The 18,940-nt window shown below is 42.3% G+C and overlaps 1 protein-coding gene across 8 annotated transcripts in view; it reads left to right on the top strand.

Moving 5' to 3' along the window:
* FAM13C (family with sequence similarity 13 member C) overlaps positions 1-18,940 on the top strand; it is a 120,364-nt gene that overhangs the window by 67,139 nt on the left and 34,285 nt on the right. For 7 of the 8 annotated variants that reach the window (XM_033066541.2, XM_033066540.2, XM_033066547.2 and 4 more), the window contains exons 7-10: positions 6,652-6,690; positions 11,512-11,568; positions 13,246-13,444; positions 17,953-18,074. In XM_033066541.2, coding sequence (XP_032922432.1) covers positions 6,652-6,690; positions 11,512-11,568; positions 13,246-13,444; positions 17,953-18,074 — 417 coding nt within the window. The remainder of the gene's footprint in view (positions 1-6,651; positions 6,691-11,511; positions 11,569-13,245; positions 13,445-17,952; positions 18,075-18,940) is intronic. The other variant, XM_033066542.2, reaches the window with a different exon arrangement.

The following is an 18,940-nucleotide window of genomic DNA, read 5'->3' as shown; positions in this document are numbered from 1 at the left end:
TCAGGCAAAGATATGGGAATTAGGAATAACAGTTCTTTACTAGGGAAATTAAAATAGAAATACAGTACTACAAAGAAACAAACTCCGAACCCTGACAAAGTCAGAGTACAACCTGACACCCCATCAGGCAGGGTGTTGGTAGCAGTCCCATTAAATGGTGGCTGTAGTTGTCCTACAGTGACAGGTGTGATTCAGTTGAAGCAGTGCTCCTGTACAAGGTGCAGTTTCCCTCCGGGGAAATCCAGTTTTCCTCTGCAGTCCAGTGGAGAAAGGGGCTCCCTTAGTGTCCCAAAACCTCTGTTTTTATCTTGGTAAGAAATGTTGGGCTCTTTCCCCTGGCTGGAGCAACTTCCAATGGGATGCAGTAATTTTATCAGTCCCACAGTGGGACTCAATGGCCATTAGCAGAAATGACTCCCTGGAGGAAGGATGGTTTGTGAAAAGATAAAGAACAATGCCCTGCCTGGTTTCAATGGATGGCCCATTAGCAGAATATCTGCCATTGAGATAAGGATCAGTGCCCCCACCCTCAACAGATGGTGACAGAATAGACACCTTTTATCACACTCTGTATTGTAACCCAAGACAGTTGCTGACACCTGGGAGTGCAGCTTATCATGAAATTACTGTAATCAAGTTATGGGACTGCAGTGGTCCACAATCTGCACAAAACCGTGTAACTCCATATTTCCCCCTTTAACAGAGCAGGGATCTGTGCCTTTTGAGCTACAGGGTAGATGCGCTCCCCTCAGTATACATTTGGATGTAATATGGGAATGTATATTGGATTTATGGACCTGCTTCTTAAAAGGCTTGGGCCAGGAATTATGTGCAGTTTGTGCACTGAAATATCTTCAGAAAAAAATATATATTCACTCCCTGAAGATCTGTGCAGGTGCACAAAGTTTTACCCAACAGAAAGGCACCTTATGGAACTTACCTGAACTGGATTATGACAACTGTGTCTGCACCTACGCTCAGCTGGAGTCTCTTCCTGCATGAACCATCAGTTCATTTCGAGATACACTGCAAGATCAACTGAGCACTGCTTCCCCCAGGTTCCCCCCCTCAGATGATGTCCCAATTAGGTCACAGAGAAAATCAAAGATGTAGAAGCTGGATTGAGTGCTCACCAACCTACATGTAATTGCTGTATTTTAGTTTAATTTCTCCTGAGATGTTTACTGAAGTCTTGGAGAATGTTGCCCATAAAAAGGCAGGCTGCTCATCAAGAAAGCAAGTCGGTGAACACATGAATATTTTGAGCCACAGCATGTAGCACTCAGTATTTATCACTACAGGAGAGAGCATGTGACTCCTCTCTCACATGGCAGCTCCTTGGTTTATGCCTTACAGATTGGAAAATTGCAAAAGTATCCTGCAGGATCCCTTTTGAAGAAAGAGCAAGGCACTGGAACGATCCACAGTTCTAACATTTTGCTGCAGAAAGATTCCTGCCCTTGCCCCTCAAGAAAATCCTGTGTGTGGGAAGACAACAGACTTGCTAAAGTCAGAAATGAGTTTCTGCCTTACTGCCTAAAGAAAAATCAGAAGTGTGGCCTCAGAAGTAGCAGTGCGACCTGCCAAAGAAGCAAATTTAATCTGCTCCTCAGAGCAGTGAGGCTGAATGTGTGCTGTTTGTGGCAGCAAATGCTGTGCATGCAAACAGGTGGGACTCAGTGCACCTCCTTGTTGGTACAGATGGCAGAGATGAAGGATGGCTGGAGTACTTCAGGGTATTGTTTCTTGGCAGGAGCACACATGCTCCAAGAAAAACAAATTTGTTCAATATTTTTATGAGACTCTGTACTCAACCAGGTCTGGCAGGGATAACTTGACTTTGTCCAGAGAGACAGAAATTGAGAGATCCTTCCAAGTTTCCCTTTATTTGGGTAGTGGAACATGAGTAACTTCTTACCCTGAGCTGGAGGGTGTTGCCCTGGGCTCCTCATCCTGCAGTGTGTGTGTCACACTGTGCCTCTCACATCTCTCCATGGTACCCAGGGCAGCTCCTTTGCATGGCCTCACTGCACTGAAAAATATTATTGCCTTTGATGCAGCAATTCCAGCACAGACACTTTGGACTCTGTGGAATAACAAATAATAATAAAGAAAATAGTCTGGCAATAAATGCAAATCACACCCTATAGGCTTGCACTGAGTTTAGTAGATATTACATGCAAAATACTAACTTTCCCAGAACCTTAGAGAGTTTAGAGTTCTTTGTAAATGTGTCATTTCTCTTTTAAAGTACAGTTTATTTCCCAGTACAACTTCTTCATTTTTCTCTAGTTAGGGTTGGAAGGCCTCACCACTTGTCTGAGTCAGAAATGCCCTTAAAAGAAAACAGTCATTCAGTGAGATGAGCAAATTCAGGAAATTGAGGCAAAGGTTCTGTTCTGTTGGCAGGTGAACCAAAAGATCCACAAAGCCTGTAGGGATGTGTGACTTTTTAGACAACCGCAGCTTGGAGAGCTTCACTATTCCTCCTTCCTTTTTATGACATTTTGATTGTTGTACTCCTGTTCTGCCAGAACTATTTCTGCCCACTTTCACTATCTCTCTCCCCTTTTGCAGACTTACATTGCCTTTGTAAGGCACTCACTGCCAGCTAATGCTGTCCTGAGCTTATGAAGTTATAATTTGTTTTGAATATGTGTCTCTGTTATGTGCAAAACCAAGCTGGATGCTGTGATTCCTGTTTCATTCTTCTTCCTGACCAAGCAGTAATTCTCCTGATGATACAAACCAAATAAAGAATGGAATTTCTATGCCAATCTATTTGTCAGGCATAAATACTTCCAGAAGTGAACAGAAACATATTTCTGAATCTTAGTGTCTCCAAAATTTATGTAGATGTTTGCTTTGGGGATCTCTGACGTTTTTGTTGTCAGCTAAGGACTTTCATGTGTTGTTTATGTTGGCTAGATCAACACTTGGCAAAAGGGGGTAAGAACAAAACTGGGTGTAAAATGAGAAGCTTTTCTGCAGAGAAGGTGTCTTTTCCTAGACATAGGATTTGCAAAAATATGAATCACTGAAACTGTTCAGAGGAAATAAGGAAAAACTGATTTAAAAGCCTTCATTTTCAGAATTTCAGAAATACGTATTCTGATGATTTCAAAATGAAAAGTCCTTAAAAGTTTATCTGTTATTCAGTGGGGAAGTTCAAAGCTTACTTCACACATAGGTGTAGCTTTGTTTTCATTGAGACTTCGGAATGATGAGAGGCCTGGCATGTCATCTGAAAGCGGTGATGAAATACATCTGGCACTGAGAATTTCAGTGTGTTAAAGAGTAATGTTTTATAGCATTTATAAGCTAATTGGCTTGCATGTCATTACTGAAAATAAGGAGGTAACAGCAGTTTTAGGTTTTCTCCATGCCTGGGACTTAGAAGGAAGCAGTGATGCAGGTTCAAGCCCCTTTGGCTCTCACCCCTTTGCCTGCTCTGGTGTCACCCCAAGCACATTGATGGGACTCAGGTGGAAGGAGCTGGGGTCAGCCAACAGGGCCCAAGCCAACATTGTTGTTAAAAAGAGTTTTTGCCCCTAAAGACAAATTATAGTAATTTCACTATTATAAGCCGCACCATTTTGACTAAAATTTTGATCCAATCCCGAAGTGCGGCTTATAATCAGGTGTGGTTTATATATGGACAAAGAACAAAAAGTTGTTGTTTCAGTTTGGAGGACAGGTGTCTGCTGAGAAAGGCAGGAACTTCTCCTTGAAATGGAGAATGTAAACCCCTCCCTCCAAATTATTATAATTTTGAAATCAAGGGGCTCTCAGGCAAAAATATGGGAATTAGGAATAACAGTTCTTTACTAGGGAAATTAAAATAGAAATACAGTACTACAAAGAAACAAACCCCAAACCCTGACAAAGTCAGAGTACAGCCTGACACCCCATCAGGCAGGGTGTTGGTAGCAGTCCCATTAAATAGTGGCTGCATCCTCCTGCAGTGACAGATGTGATTCAGTTGGAGCAGTGCTCCTGTACAAGGTGCAGTTTCCCTCTGGAGGTCCAGTGGTGATGTGGAGAAATCCGGTTTTCCTCTGGAGTCCAGTGGAGAAAGGGGCTCCCTTAGTGTCCCAAAACCTCTGTTTTATCTTGGTAAGAAATGTTGGGCTCTTCCCCCTGGCTGGAGCAACTCCCAATGGGATGCAGTAATTTTATCAGTCCCACAGTGGGACTCAATGGGCCATTAGCAGAAAATGACTCTCTGGAGGAAGGATGGGTTGTGAAAAGATAAAGAACAATGCCCTGCCTGGTTTCAATGGATGGCCCATTAGCAGAATATCTCCCATGGAGATAAGGATCACTGCCCCCACCCTCAACAGATGGTGATAGAACAGATACCTTTTATCACACTCTGTATTGTGATGTGCGGCTTATAATCAGGTGCGGCTTATAATCGTGAAATTACTGGTAAAAGAAGAAAAGTTGTTGTGAGTCTACTGTAGTTCCTCTCCTGTGTCCTCCAGGAGCAGGGTGGCTCCATTTATCCGACCAGGACATTACTCTGAAACAGGTTTCTGAGTCTGGCTGGCCTTTACTGATGTGCATTTGTTATTACTATGACATTTCATGTTGTTGAAGGGTTTCACAACCTTACAGGAAGGGACTCTCCATTTACACTGATCGAGTGCTGTCTTTAAAACCAGTGGAAGTTTGTTAGTGAGCTGCAATGTAAAGCGCTTCCCCAAAGGAGATTTAGCAATTGCTGTTCAGCACCAAAGTCCAGACAAACAACAGAAAAGTGATGATGCTTTAAATTTGGCCTCAGTCCAAAGTACCCCTGTCTTACAAACTGATCTTCAGTCGTGTTTTCTTCCCAGTAATAACATAAAAGCCCCGAAGCATGTTTGCACAGGGAATGAATTACCAGAGAATTTGCCTTGACTTATGCACCCAAAAATGGAGAAGTCATGTTTGTAAGAGCTCCCTTTCTCGTAGGGGTGGGGGTTGGTACCCAGTCCTTTAAATTCTACTCCAGCCAAGCTGTGATGCTTACCAGTGTGATTTTGTGATAAAATGTAGTGATTCCTCCACTACACACTTGAAGTGCTAGCTGTGAACCCAGCCTAACCACTCAAAATCAAGAGTCAAGCATTCACTTAAGCATTCTGGAATGTACTCCTTAAAAATGATGAAATAATATCACTTATTTTTAATGACACTCTACTTATTGAGCATGTAAATTAAGCTTTTACTTCCCACAACATCTAGAAGAATACCTTTGTTCAGCTGCTGTTCTAGAATAGCAATAAAGAAATTTATATTTGCATAGTCAGAGCAATAGAACTGGTAACAGGAGGAGAAAAAAAAAATAGAAATTTCAGTTTTAACGCAGGATTTAATTGCTAACTATTAAATTTAGCTTTTCTGTTCATCCTCCTCTCACAAAACCTGCTCTCTGAAGGGCAGAGGTACCTACAGCCTGGCTGTGATATTCTGATGCCCAGGTAATTCATGCCATTATCCACCCTGACATATATGTACAAACACAAGAGAGAATGGAGCGGGCAGTGTGTGAGAGGCAGGGGGGCTGGGGAGATGCGATGCATTGTTAGTGCTGCTGCTGAGGGAAAAACGATTGTCAGGCTGTGATTCCTGGCTGCCACTGCTGCCTGGGAATGCGTGTCACACCACGCAGAGGCACAAGCTGCTGCTGCGGGCACAGGACGAGGAGGAGGAGGTGGCTCTCTTTATCCCTGCTCGGCTGGATGCTGCCGTCTCAGAGATGCCTTTGTCACAAACACCAGCACTCAAAGGCGTTGTCTGCGTTGCTTTCTCTCCCCCAGCCCAAACAACAACAAATCCCATCTCTGCTAGGTAGCAGTGACATTGTTTGCTGGGTTTTTTTTTTTCTTTTTTTTTTTTTTTTCCTTCCCCCTCCTTTTTTGCTGCTGTAAGATTTCAGGGCGATGCAAGAGTGTATTCACTGGATTTGAGGTTCTTTTTTCGAGGGGGAATTCCACTGCTGCCTCAAACCCAGCACTCTGCAATATCCTAAGCTGACCCTGCTGAACACATTACATCAGGTCAGAAACATTTTGTTGAAGGAGCACAGCAGCCTATTCCTTTCACAGGAATGATTTCATCTACTGCTTGCTGTTAGCTTAATAACCTTTTCCTACTTGAACTGTCCATTCTGCCAGTTTTTGGCTTTTTTTTCATAGAATCCCTTGGGGTTTGGCCGTGAGCTGAGCATGTAAGAGACCACTAAACAAGAAAACCTCCAGGTTTTAAACAGGGCAACCCTATTTAAGTAAAAAAAATCCTGCATTTGATGAACCAATTGCACAGAGCAAACATTTAAAGGACAGAATGCCAAATAGTTGTTTGTAAGCTAAGCCTTTATTAAAAGCACCGTACAGCTATAAAAGATCACGATCCGAGCCTCACAGTCTACCTGCACCCCTGCCTGAATTCTGGGCACTGCTGGCTGGGCTTTGTGAGTGCTGTAGGACTGATCCCTGTGGTTTCTTGATTATGAGCATGTGCAGAGCAGCCCAAGGTACAGCCGAGCACACAGAGACGTGCCTCGCAATGCCATGTTTGTGCATGTGTTCCTGCAGCTGAGGAGGATACAGGGAGCCTGCCTGCCTTGCTGATTTATCTGATGTTTTCTTGTTTCTGTTTCAGCATTCAGGACAAGTCCTTCAACACGACAGCTTTAGCAGAGTAAGTGAACACTTTAAAGATGTCCTTATTTATAAACAAGAATGATGAGTTTAGTTACCATACAGAATATTTGTAAGTGCTATGTGAGAAGTCCCAAGCTATCATATATTTTGATTGAGTTTTCTGTAATCTAAATATATTATTGACTCTATGGGAAGGATTGCATAAAATAGCTGCTTTTAAATGTTCTGTGACTATTAGCAATGAAATACCTTTTTTTGGGGAGAATATATGCTGGGTACACATCACACATGTTTAAGAGCATGATTTTCCATGTCAGATGAGTCTCCTGTCAGAATGTTGCTCATTTCTGGTACTGATGATCCTGTCAAACACAAGCATGCCTGTTTTCTAAGGACACACAGTCTGTACTTACCACAAACATTGTTAGGAAAAAAAAAATCATTAGGAAATATTTTGAAAAACCCCTATATATTATTTAGATAGTCTAAGTACCACAAATATAATTTCTTTGTTTTCAATTCCATTATCTCCTTAGATGGCCTTTTATATATGTCAAAATCAAAAGGATGTGTGTATCGATTTTTCTTGTTTTACAGGGACAACAGAACAAGGGAGGCCATTAAAAAGTTAAAAAGCCAAACCCTCTAGGAACTATTGCAAATGAAACTGTCTTTGTCTTATTTTAGTCTAAACCACTTCAATATTGGTGTTCTGTGCATTTTAATTTTGCATGCTTTTGATTGTTTCAAAAGCTTTTGGGGAAGATTCTGCAGCAGTGAGGAGCCAAACTGTTGTTCAGGAGGGAAAATTATGTATGGATTTGTTTGTGTATTAGGTGAGTTTTACACTGCTAAAATGCTCATCTTCCAAAACACCCCAGCTGGACAGTGAACTGTTTGCTGAGTGCTGCAGGGCAGGAGACATTCTGAAAGCAGGCCAAGTTGTAATCATCTGAGCCACCCCTAAGTGTTGTCATAACCTCGACAGGAGAAGTAATATTTCAAAGGGATCTAAAGAATTCTACTCTCATATATTGCTTTTCTTTATTTGCTTATATTTCCTTTCCTTTATATAATATTTAAATTTAGTCACACTTTTTGTGTGACTGGGGCAGATATGGAAAGATTGAACTGAAGTTAATAAATCACAGAGGGGTTTTTGTTTGCTTGTGTGCTTGCTTGGTTTAATTTCCTGTGTTCTTGTTAGTTAAGTGATGAATCGTGGTCTGTAAAATTACAGGTTGCTCACCCTTCACAGAAAAGTAGCCAAATTAGAGATAATATATATATTTTAAATTTTTTGTCTTCTCCCCTTTTCTCTGTCCCTAAGTACCCCCACAGTTTCCTGTAGAGATTCCTCTGGAGCAGTTCCTAGGCCTGCCTCACCCCTGAGGTTTCTGGGACCTGAAGGTGATGGCTTTTCTCTGTGGGGCTGCAGGTTAAACCCAGGAGGGCATAAAAGCTGCCAGTGTTGTACCAGCCTGCCCTGGGGGAGATGGGGAAGGACTGGATCTCCTCATTTCAGCTGCTGTTAGTTCTTGTTTGTGGGATTTCATGTTTAATCTTATATTTTCAAACAAGGGGGTAGGAAAGCGCTTTTAGAAAACAGAGTGAACAATAATATCTGAAAAGCATTGTCTGATTGAACAAACTTGGTTTCCAGAGTTGCCTTCCCTAAGTCTCGTTTTTTTACCTTCTCTCTAAGTCTCAAATATTCCTGCTTTTGAGAGCTGCTGAGGATACACAATTCTTACCAGTTTCAGCACTTACTGTTTGTGTTGACCATCTCTGAAAACAGATGAAAATAGATTTACTTTTATTTAGCAGAAGAAAGAGAGAGCTTTCCATGCAAATCTAGACATCCTCATTTAACAATCTCTGCCTTTATTTGTGACAAAGGCAAAGCCAGGGCTTCCTGAATGACTGTGAAGTCAGTGGTACAGCACTTTCAGGAGCATTTCTGCAGACAAGGAGAGTGCCTGGGGGTGTGAAGCTCCCAGCAAGCCAAGCACACAGCCTGGTTTGGGAGTTGTTCATGCGAGCATCTGGAAGGTCGAGTCAACAAAAGGGAGCAGTTTTCACTCTGTTCTGAAATGGCTTCTGTAGGAAGGTGAAAATGGTAAAAAGTTAAAGAAGCTGGTCCCATTAACCCAGAGACCCTGGAAGAAACACAGAGACAGAACTATCCAGAGTCAGAGCAGCACTCATCCAGGCTGGGATCCCATCTCTGACCTGACTCTGGCCCATGCCATAGGATAATTAATGGATGTACTTTTGAGAGCTATCCATCAGTCAGTAGCTGGACTGGGCACTGAAGAGAGAGGATTCACATCACTGGTTTTGTTAAAACACAGCTCCTACCCAATGTAACCCTCAACCCATCTGGGTTTCTGACCTGAAGCTGTTGTGCATATTCTCTGGTGGTTTAGGACTGAGGAAGATGCTGCTGCACTTTTTTGGTTGGTGGGAAGTCTCTCTGAGACATGACCACAAACTATCAAAAAACTCACTAAACTCTGGAATATCGCCCTATCTATTAAATACAGCTAAAGCTAGACAACAAGATTTACAAATTACTGGTGACAGGAAAGGAAGGTGTGCATGTTTGCTTTGATATGTGCAGACAGGTGGCATGAACACAGAAGACTCATTTCTTTAAGAAATCAATGTAAAAACATTCCATGCTTTAATGATGGATGTTTGCATTAAGTCCCAAACTCATCTTTTTAAAGATCCTGCTTGTCCTAGCCTCAAGCACTATCTTGTGTGAGTGAGCTCTTGTTATTTATTCTTGCACAGACAAAAATTTCTGTTGGAAATTTTAAAGTGTGTTGCTTCTGAACTTCTCCTCAGAATCTTTTAAATTTCATGATGGTTATTGCATTCTCTGACTCATTATTGCTTATCTTTCCTATCTACTACCATCCATTTACTTAAATACATTTTGTTACACTCACATGGTTTATAAGCTGTGTCTTGTTTTATGACTTCTGTCTGTTGCTGGATGCTGAGTTAGGACCTGTGCCTTTTGAGATCACCTCCTTACAGCCAGCTCAGTTCCCCCAGTCAAGGACAGGGCTCCTTAACAGGACTTGGCTTGGCCACTGGACTTGTGCTCAGCCCTCCATTGTCCCTCCAGAGAGTGTTGCCCATTGCCAACGTGCTCTTTCAGGACAGGAGGCAGCCAGGTGAGGTGACTGGTGAGAGGAGCAGGCTGCAAAACTGGTGGCAGAGCTGCTTCCTCCCACCTCCTCTCTCTGAGGCACACCCAGGAGGGAGAGTTTGTCCCTTTGGGGAGTCCCTGGAGGTTGCTGGCCGCGGCTTGGCCCATGGTGCACACCCCACCTGGTGGCACCTCCTCCTCCTCCTGTGTCTGTGCCGAGAGCTCTGTCCATCCAGCTCTGACCCTGGCACCGTTTCCTCACAATGAATTTTCTTTCTGTTGTTTCATCCCTCTGAAATATTCCTTCTAGTTCTGCAGCCAGGTTCCTGGTTCCTTTTGCACTGGGCTTCCTTATTGAAACCCCCAGTGTGTCCTGTGCCCACCCCTTGCTGTTTCCCGTGAAGCAGTCAGGTATTGGCCAGAGGGGAAGGTGTGACTGGCTTCCAGAGGCAACCAGACTTCTACTGTAAATTTTTCCATTTTGCACATCAAGCCCTGTCTTCCACCCATCATCCTACTTTTCCATGTGGGGAAAGCTGAACTCATTGCAGAAATGTTGTATGATTAGGGTGATCTGCCACTGTAGTTCTCTGCTCCAGTTGTGAGCAGCAAATGCTTTCATGCACATGCTGATGTATTCAGGAAGTCTAAACACTTGAGTGGCCCTTTAAATATTTTCTGCTGCAGTCTGACTTTTGATATAGACACCAGCAGAAGACTGGTGGGGAAGAGGAATATATTAAAACCCTTGCCATCAAATTGCAGTGCAGAGCTGTGAATGTGTCACTTAATGTACTCTCTTCTAAGTGGGGCAGTTCTCAAAATTTAGCAAGTCAGCACAAGTACAGGCTGCTTCCCCTATAATGAAGAGATTCCTCTGCCAGAAAACTTCAAGGAATCCAGCCCTCCTTAGTGTCTGTGCCCTGTGAGTATGAACTGAGGGAGAGAAAAGGGCTCTGACTTTACCCCAGCAATGCCAAGATTGGTGTTTGCATGTTTGAGGAGTGCATGCTTATGGATGCATGTTTATTTGAAGAAAGACTGCTCGGGGGCTTTTCAGGATAAATCATCCTACAAAGCTCAGCCATGCAGCCACACTGTCATGTTCAGCTCTCAGTGATTGTGGTTTAGCATATTTATCCAGACTTTAGGCAGCCTTAGGACAATACTTTTGTTTCTAACTTGAAGGAAGTAATTGATTATGGTTCAGGCATCTTAAAAAATACCCCTAGTTCACTTTTTAAGACTAACTCTCACATTGTAATTTAGCTAGGGATTCTTTTTCCTGCTGTACAAAGGGTGACTGCTCTATCATAGTTAATATTTTTGTGAGTTTGGGAGAAAAACGTCCTAGGTTGCGCCTAATGATTTTTGAGGTTAATGTGAAGTATACAATAAGCAATTAGAATACAAAATTTCTTGTAATTTTTCTGTATTTTTTATGGTAACATCTGAATTCCTTCTAATTATTTTCATTTGTCTGAAAATGATATGCCAAATTGTGCACACTTAACATCTCAAATCCTCTTCTTCCTCTGAGATTTATACTATCGTGGAGCAGCTATGTTAAATGACCCTAACTAAAGCACGAGAAGAAGAAATGTGTTTATAGTTTGAGCTGCACTGTAATGTTATTAAAAGCTAAGTTTCTGCAGCTGGCAGAACATCTGTAATTATCTTGTATTCATTTTCAAGGTGTGACGGGTATTCAGACTCTGTGCATGAAGATCAAGCAGGCAGTTCCAGTCCCAGGTACTCTCCTGCAAACTTTGTCTGAAATCCATTGGCAGCAAATGAAGCTGTGACTGCTTCTGTTAAACCATTAGACAGAAACCTTTATTCTCAAGGGAAAGCAGAATTTCTGGGGCATTACCCACAAAAGCTGTTAGTATTTCTGGGAAATACATATTTATCTAGTGTACTTTTGTGTGATCAATATGAAGATTAATTACTGTTGCTATTGTGTAAGTAAATATATTATGATCTCTAGTCTTAACTTCACATCGTACTCCTGTCATTCAGATGCAGCTGTGGTGCTTACACACTGAATTTTACTGTACAGCAGCTGGTACAAAGCAGTAGTAAGCAGAGTTTTGCAACTGTGCAAGGATAATCTCGTTGCTGTGTGAGTCTGGGAAAAAAAGAATCCTTCAAATTGCAATTTAACTGAAGTAATCTTGGGCATGCCTCTCTCATGGCCATGTTGGTACATATTGATTGCTAGGGTATGCAATTTAACCTTTCAGAAGATTTTAAAATCAGAGGATTCCTTAAAATTAGCAACACTTGTGCACATTTTTGGTGTGCCCGTGGGCTATAAAGCTGTAACTATAACAACTGCCTTGGAGTACACTTGCAGAAGGCATGGGCAGCAATGGTGTTCAACTCCACAGGCACCCTGCAAGCATCCATCTGGATGCTGATGGGCCACAGATGGAAAGTGAGTTTGGCAGCTCAAAATCCTTAGGAGAAAACATTGAACTAGCAAGTTATGCTTTCTGAAAAAAGAAAAAAAAAAGAAAGTCTCAGGGGGATTTAATTCAATAGCCCTTGACTCACTCAGCTGTGGAAGTTCCTCACCAGGAGAGAGGTCATCTCCCAGCTAACCATTAGGATGCTACCATCTGCAGCTAACATCTGAGATCCCACCTGAAAACCATGCTACAGGCAGGGATTTTGGAGCAGCAGTGCTGCCCAGCTCACACTGCCAGCTCCTCAGGCAGCCTTGCCTTCTGCACTGCGGTACCACGTCTTTGTGGAGATGCTCCCAGTGGAAGGCATGAGACCAGGCTAAGGCTGGGGTGACTGGGTGTGGATGACATTAGCAAGGTCTCCTTGGAGAGAGTTTGCACGTTGTAGTCTGGGTGGGGATTGGAAACGTTTGTCCCAGATCCCAGACCAAGCATCCATGAGCAACAGGGTCTGTTCAAGCCACCAGGTGTGCTCTTACAGAGGAGCATGTTTTCTCTAAACACATCTCTAGATGTTCACACCTTATTTTGAGTGGCTTCCTCCTTCCCTTTGTGTGCTCTTTTGGCCCTCAAAGCCAGAAACTGTCAGAAGGAAAGTGTGTTGCAGAGAGGAATTATTGTCTTTGATGATATTTTTGTGAGATTATAGCTTACTGTGAATCATTGGGTGGGGGAAGTCCTCTGCATGAAAAGGACAGTTTCAGATTTTATTTGGGGGAGTGTGAACTGTATGTCTGAAGCCCAGAAGTGCCTCTAAAGCTAACATTTAAGTAGCTCCACAGCTGAGTGTGTAATAATGCTAACAGTAGTTTAGATCCATTACTGACGTGTAGACCACTAAACTTAGTAAAAGCAATATGCCATAAATAGCTAAGGACTTGTTGCTCTTCTTCCTTCATAATGTTTTGACAGGTGTCTGAAATCCTGCCTGATTCATTTCAATTTTATTTTCTTACAGAGACGATGATAACAAAGAAAATTACCCGGACAACTCTGCTGTCTTAGAGGAAAGGCAGCTGCCTTTGCAAGATACTCAGCAGCACAAGCAGCAGGTTGTCATTGACTGCACTCTAAAGCCTGAAATGGGCAACTTAAAGCTGAGGAAACCTAAACCCGTTGCAAAGATAGAAAATGGAAAAAGCCATGAGGAAAGCCAGGTAAAGAATTAAATTTACCAGGGGTGGGCTTGTGGCACAGTGTCTAAGCAACTCTTGAAATGCAAAGAGGGCTCCCTGGTAATTAATGGTATGATTTGACACCCCACAATAACCTACCCTGACTTCCAGGGACTTGCAGCCTGCAACCCTCCTGTAACTGCAGTTTATTTCAGCTAGGAAATTGCAGAGAGGGTTGTGCTGCAACTGCTTTCAGAAGTGAGTGGAGGGTATAGCTGAAGATGAGTAAATATTTCTCCTTAGTCTTCCTGTGTTTCCTTGCACCAAATTCAAAAACTAGGTAGCTGCAGCACTTGATTAGACAGTTTCCATTTTGTTTACTTGATCAAGTAATCTCTTACACTGGTATTTTAGCTGCAGATAGAGAGATTTCATGGTTTTTCTTCATCTTAATTTCTGGTTTTCTCATATTTAAATAGTAAATGCATTCCAGTGCAGTAGCATACTGGCAGCAGTGCTACCCCCCACCATCTTCCTAGGTCGAGCTGGGGGGAGCAGAGCTGTAAATTTTGTAAAAGGTCTTAAGGAAGGCAAGAAATGAGGAAGCCTCTGCTGCTGTCTCTGCAGGTACATTTACTCTGTTGACTCTAGAATTGCACCTCTCAGCAGCTGTGAAAATGCCTGTTCTTCCCTGGTGCTTCCAAGCCATGCTGGATATGCAGTGTAAAGGGTAGAGCCCTGGTGCAGATTAAAGCCCTCAACTTGAAATATTCTCATATCCAAGACAGTTAGTATTAATGTTGGTAGATTTGTTGGTCTGCAGTAGACCTGACATCTGCAAATACAGATGTCTGTGTTTATATAAAATTGTGCTTACACAAATACAGGTGTCTGTATTTCCATCTCTTCTTTGCTGCACGTGTTTGGCTGCTTTGTCTCTCCCTCCCTTCTTGTTTGTGGATAGAAATTTGCAGCACTCTTTCTGAAGTGCTACAAGCATATTATGGGCTAGGAATTATTTTTGACCAAGTTTAGAATGGGATTTCACCATTTTAGACAGAGTGTCTTACCTTCTAAGTGAGGACTGTACTTTTGAATCCCTGAAAGAAAATGAAAAGCAAATGGCAAATGGTATTATCACAGTCTCTTTTGGAATATCAATGTCAAACTCTTGCCCTAAGCTTCCTACCTGTTCTTCTGGAGCTGATCCAGAAGTAGAACAATAACTGGTTGTTTTTTTGGTTTTTTTTTTTTGTGACTGTATTACTAGGAAATATTATTTAACCTGCAGAGAGATGAGCTGTGCATGTTTATCAGCGGAACAGAAAAAATGATGGGAATTTTGCCCTGTGAAGAGCAGGTAGAGGTAGATCAGGAAGAAGAGTCATGAAGAAGCACTAAATCGTGCAAGGTCTGTCTCATAGGTCATCTGTTGCTTTTTCAGCCTCTTCCAAGCCCCCTATGTGTCTCCTGCCTGTACCTCTCACCCAATGAAAGCCAACACAGCACAGATTTGCTGCTCTGTGGCATTTTACGTGGCCCCAAGGGGTTAACTGGAAATGGCAAAATTCTTTCATGGGAAACTTTTTGTGTATATAATTAGACTGCCATGAAATACCAGTGCAACTTAAATATGCAGCCTCTGGAAGGAAAAACAGTGCCAGGCAGATAATTTTCACATGACTCAAGGGCTTGAATTAGGGAAGGCAGAGGTGATGAAATACTGTGACTGCGTGAACCTTCCTTGGTGAAACCCCTTGCCACCAGGCCACTGGATGGGATAAGTGATGTACTCCCAAGCAGATGACAAACAGCACTTTCTGAGCACGTGCATTTATGAAAGAAAAGTGGGATGCACTGCACATCATGATTAAACTGTTCATCCTTGTTTTCCTGTGATTATTGACAGAGTGCTTTTTCAGCAGTCTCCTCGCTTCCCCAGCCTGACTTTTATGTGGCATCAGAAGGAGTGACACCAGAGCAGTGACACAATCTCTGTTAAAGCTGTTGCTCTGATAAGCCAAGGAACTCTTTGCTATTCACTCTTATGTGCTCTAAGCCCATGAATTGCTTTTACAGAGATTTTTTAAAATTAGAAGAGGCTACTGGGAGATGAATTAGTTTGCTGCATGTGTTGGAAGGATTAAAGCCTGTTTGGATGGGAACCATTTTTGTGTGCCTTTCTAGTTGTGAGAATCCAAGGGGTTTCCATTGCAGAAAGGTCACTGAGAGGGAATGGGCAGCTGTGATCAAGTAGAGGAAAGATGGCCAGCTTGGGGATTTTTAGTTTCACAAGGCTCTCAGCTGAAGCGTGATTCCTGTGCCTCTGATATTTTTGGTGTAAGTGTAGCCCTGTGGTCATGTGCCTTTGTTCTTCAAGAAGAAAAGGTTATTCGATTTACACTGATGATTAAAAAGCCCAAGTGTAATAAAAGAGCAGCAGCAGGTGACTTCACTTGACCACTCAGCAGATGACAAAATGTCACCAGAGCAGAGCTGTACTTTGCATGTTGCCTGCAGTTATTTCCCTGGGGGCAGGAGCTGGCTCTGGGGGCAGCTGTAACCTTTCCAAACAGAGTATGGGAAGAGAGGAGGCTGCTGGAATACAACTGCACTGCTGTACTCCAGCTATTTGGTTTCATCTTTCCCGTGGTTCCATCTGCAATCTGCAACATTCATCTATAGGAAATCAAATTAATTAGGATTTATATGACTTCAAGAGATGAGGAAGCATGTGCCCAGAACATACTCCAGGGAGTCAGTGTGAGAACAGATGGGGAGGAATAGAAAGTCTGCTTTCCTTGCCCAATTCTTTCTCCTGTCACTCACCTTTGGTGCACAGTCATGAGTATGGATTCTTGAGAGAGTCATCCTGAAATTCTCTATTCATACTGGGATATATTTACCAAAGGACACTGAACTTCCTGGCTAACAGGCAAAGACCATTTTAGTTTCAAAGTCTTATTGTCAAGGTAAATGGCTATAAAAATGAAATGGTGGCTTGACAATCAGTGCCTAGAGATGAGAATGCTGAAGTTTTATATTTTGAGTATAAATGAAGTGTGAAAATTGCTTGTATGTCAAAGAACTTCCAATATTTTGACATTAAAATTGTGATTTTAAGTGCACAGTAATCAAAAAGCCAGAGCTGATGTTGACACATCAGCTGCAAAAACACATGAACACATCAGGCTGTCTGCAAGTTTTGCTTCATTTTCTGGGTACGCTCTGTTTATGTTTATTATGATGCAACCTCATTGTAGAAGTCACCCTCTTTAGTGAAAAAGAAACAAAAACGCAGTAGAAGACAGGGCTCTGCTGTAGGTGCCTGTGATACATCAGGATTTCACTGCTCCTTAGAAACAGAGGGTATTTCCCTGGTGTTACTTGTTAACACCCTAGTGAGGTGATTTATGAGCAGTAACAAAGACTAAAAAGCGGTAAAAAAAATTACAGAAACAACCCAAAGCCACCCAAGTCCTCAAGCATCAAGCCTGAAAGCAAAGGCATATTGCCAGAACGTGCTCTTGTCCTCAGCTTTCCCCTTCATCCAGCAGAAAGAACCTGGAATTGCCGTGTTCTTTCACCCTGCAAGTTCTCATATGAAGAATCCTATCCAAACTTTTGATTTCCATGCATCCAACTAAGCTTTGGAACTGGAGCAAAGCCAGGTACATTGCTTTAGCAGGGAAGGGAGCTCTGCTGCTTTGCAGAGCACATTGTATTTTAATTTCCTAAACTATTAGACTAAAATATTGGATTCCAAAACCTAATAAAGAGGTAGGAGAAAAGTCCCACTTTGATTTTCACGTTTTCAAATATCTTCATTAACTCCTTTCATTGCAATGCAAAGGAAATATTACAACCCATTTCATAGGTAAGGAAATTAAGATGTGCTGAACACATCTTTTCACAGCCCTTCAACTGGTTTTCAAAAGCTTGGAGTTAAATGGCTACTGTTCTCATTCCTGTTCTTTTACTCCATTTTTGGACTAAATTACCTTTTTTAAAATTTTATTTTCTGTGTAGCAGATTGGGTGGTATGGCTTTTCCCCCCTCAATTCCTTTCCCTTCTCCTAGAATAATACTCTATTCATAAAGCTACACATATGCTAGGGAAGGGAAAGAGGCAAATGGTTAAATTTTACATACCTTATTTAAATGAACTGCACCTGCCTTTGTCAACCAGATTTTTTTTAATGATACTCCAGTAATAAAATCTTACTGATGTGTGAATAAATAATTTCAATCTATTTCTTTGTATAGAATCTCTTAGCTCTGAAGCTGACATCTGTTATTTAAGTAATAAACAGAAAAGTTACAGTCTGCTTTGGTTTCAGAAACTGTTTTCCAGTGAAATAACATTCTATGTTTAGAACCTTTTATCTTCTGTGTTCTCCAGTTGTTTCCAGATTAATACCAAAAAATAACTAAGATCCTCAACCAGCATCTGGTCTCATGGAGCATTTTTTCCTGAAGCAAAATATTTAGCTAAGATTGGATTGGTACTGACAGGGCGCATTCAGATTTCTTTTTTTCTCTTTGTGCAGGAGCTGGAGTGTGCATTGCCAGACCTCTCAGAGTGGCAGGGGAAGGCTGCATCCTCAGCTAATAACTATGCACAGAGCGTGGCTTTGAAATGCCAGGAAGCAGTCGTGAGATTCCAACCAAGGTAAGACTTGGGATAACACAGCACATTTCACTTCTGATTAGCTGGAGGAAAGGCTAATTCATTTGCTGCCTTCTGCATAAAATATTCAGACTCCTGGCTCTTGTTGGCAGTGTATTCTATATTTATACACCTAGGACTCTTTGGAGAAAGCAAAAGGGATAAAGATAAGAATGCAAATTTCATCATTCTTTAAACCCCTTATATCTGAAGCAGAAAGAACATTCTTAGTTTAGAAACTTCAGTTCCTCTGGGCCAAGTTTCAAAAATACTTCCCTGCTTCCTTTCTTTTCCCCCAATGCTGAATTCTCCAAGCTGCATTCTCTGAGAAATAGGAATGGGAACCTTCACAGCTGATGATAGCAAGGGTATCCATTTGTGTACAGTTTACACTCTGGGTGCTGTGGCAACTGTGCATCTGTTCTGGAGCTGGAAGGGCACTGTGCATTCGGGTCTGGCACTAACCAATGGCAGGTAACGCAGCTGGGGATGAAGTGACCCAGCTCTGATAACCATTTGGAAGTCACAGTTTCTGCTTTCATCCATCATGGCCATGCAAAAGGCTAAAAATGGGGTTTCAAATCACCCAACTGACCAGGAAAGGTGTGTCTTAGGGATAAGATTTAGTCCTTACTAAATCTGGAGGCACTGCTTCACACATTTCCCGTTTCAGGTCTGGTTTGGCTCTGCTTTTCTGTGCACAGATTTTTGTCAGGTGAGCCAGGTCTCTGCTCTTTGTCTTGATGTGCACGATAGCCTTGGTGCTCTGTGGCAGTCCCTGGCTCCCCTTGGAGGGTCTGGGCAGCAGCAGTCCATGCCAGCGATGCTCAGTGCCTCCGGGCACACTGACAGCTAGAGCTCACTGGCTC

Source organism: Catharus ustulatus, chromosome 8, assembly GCF_009819885.2.
Source record: "Catharus ustulatus isolate bCatUst1 chromosome 8, bCatUst1.pri.v2, whole genome shotgun sequence".
NCBI lineage: Eukaryota > Metazoa > Chordata > Aves > Passeriformes > Turdidae > Catharus > Catharus ustulatus.
Note: the sequence above shows the minus strand (reverse complement) of the source record. Positions and strands in the feature narration are given on the sequence as shown.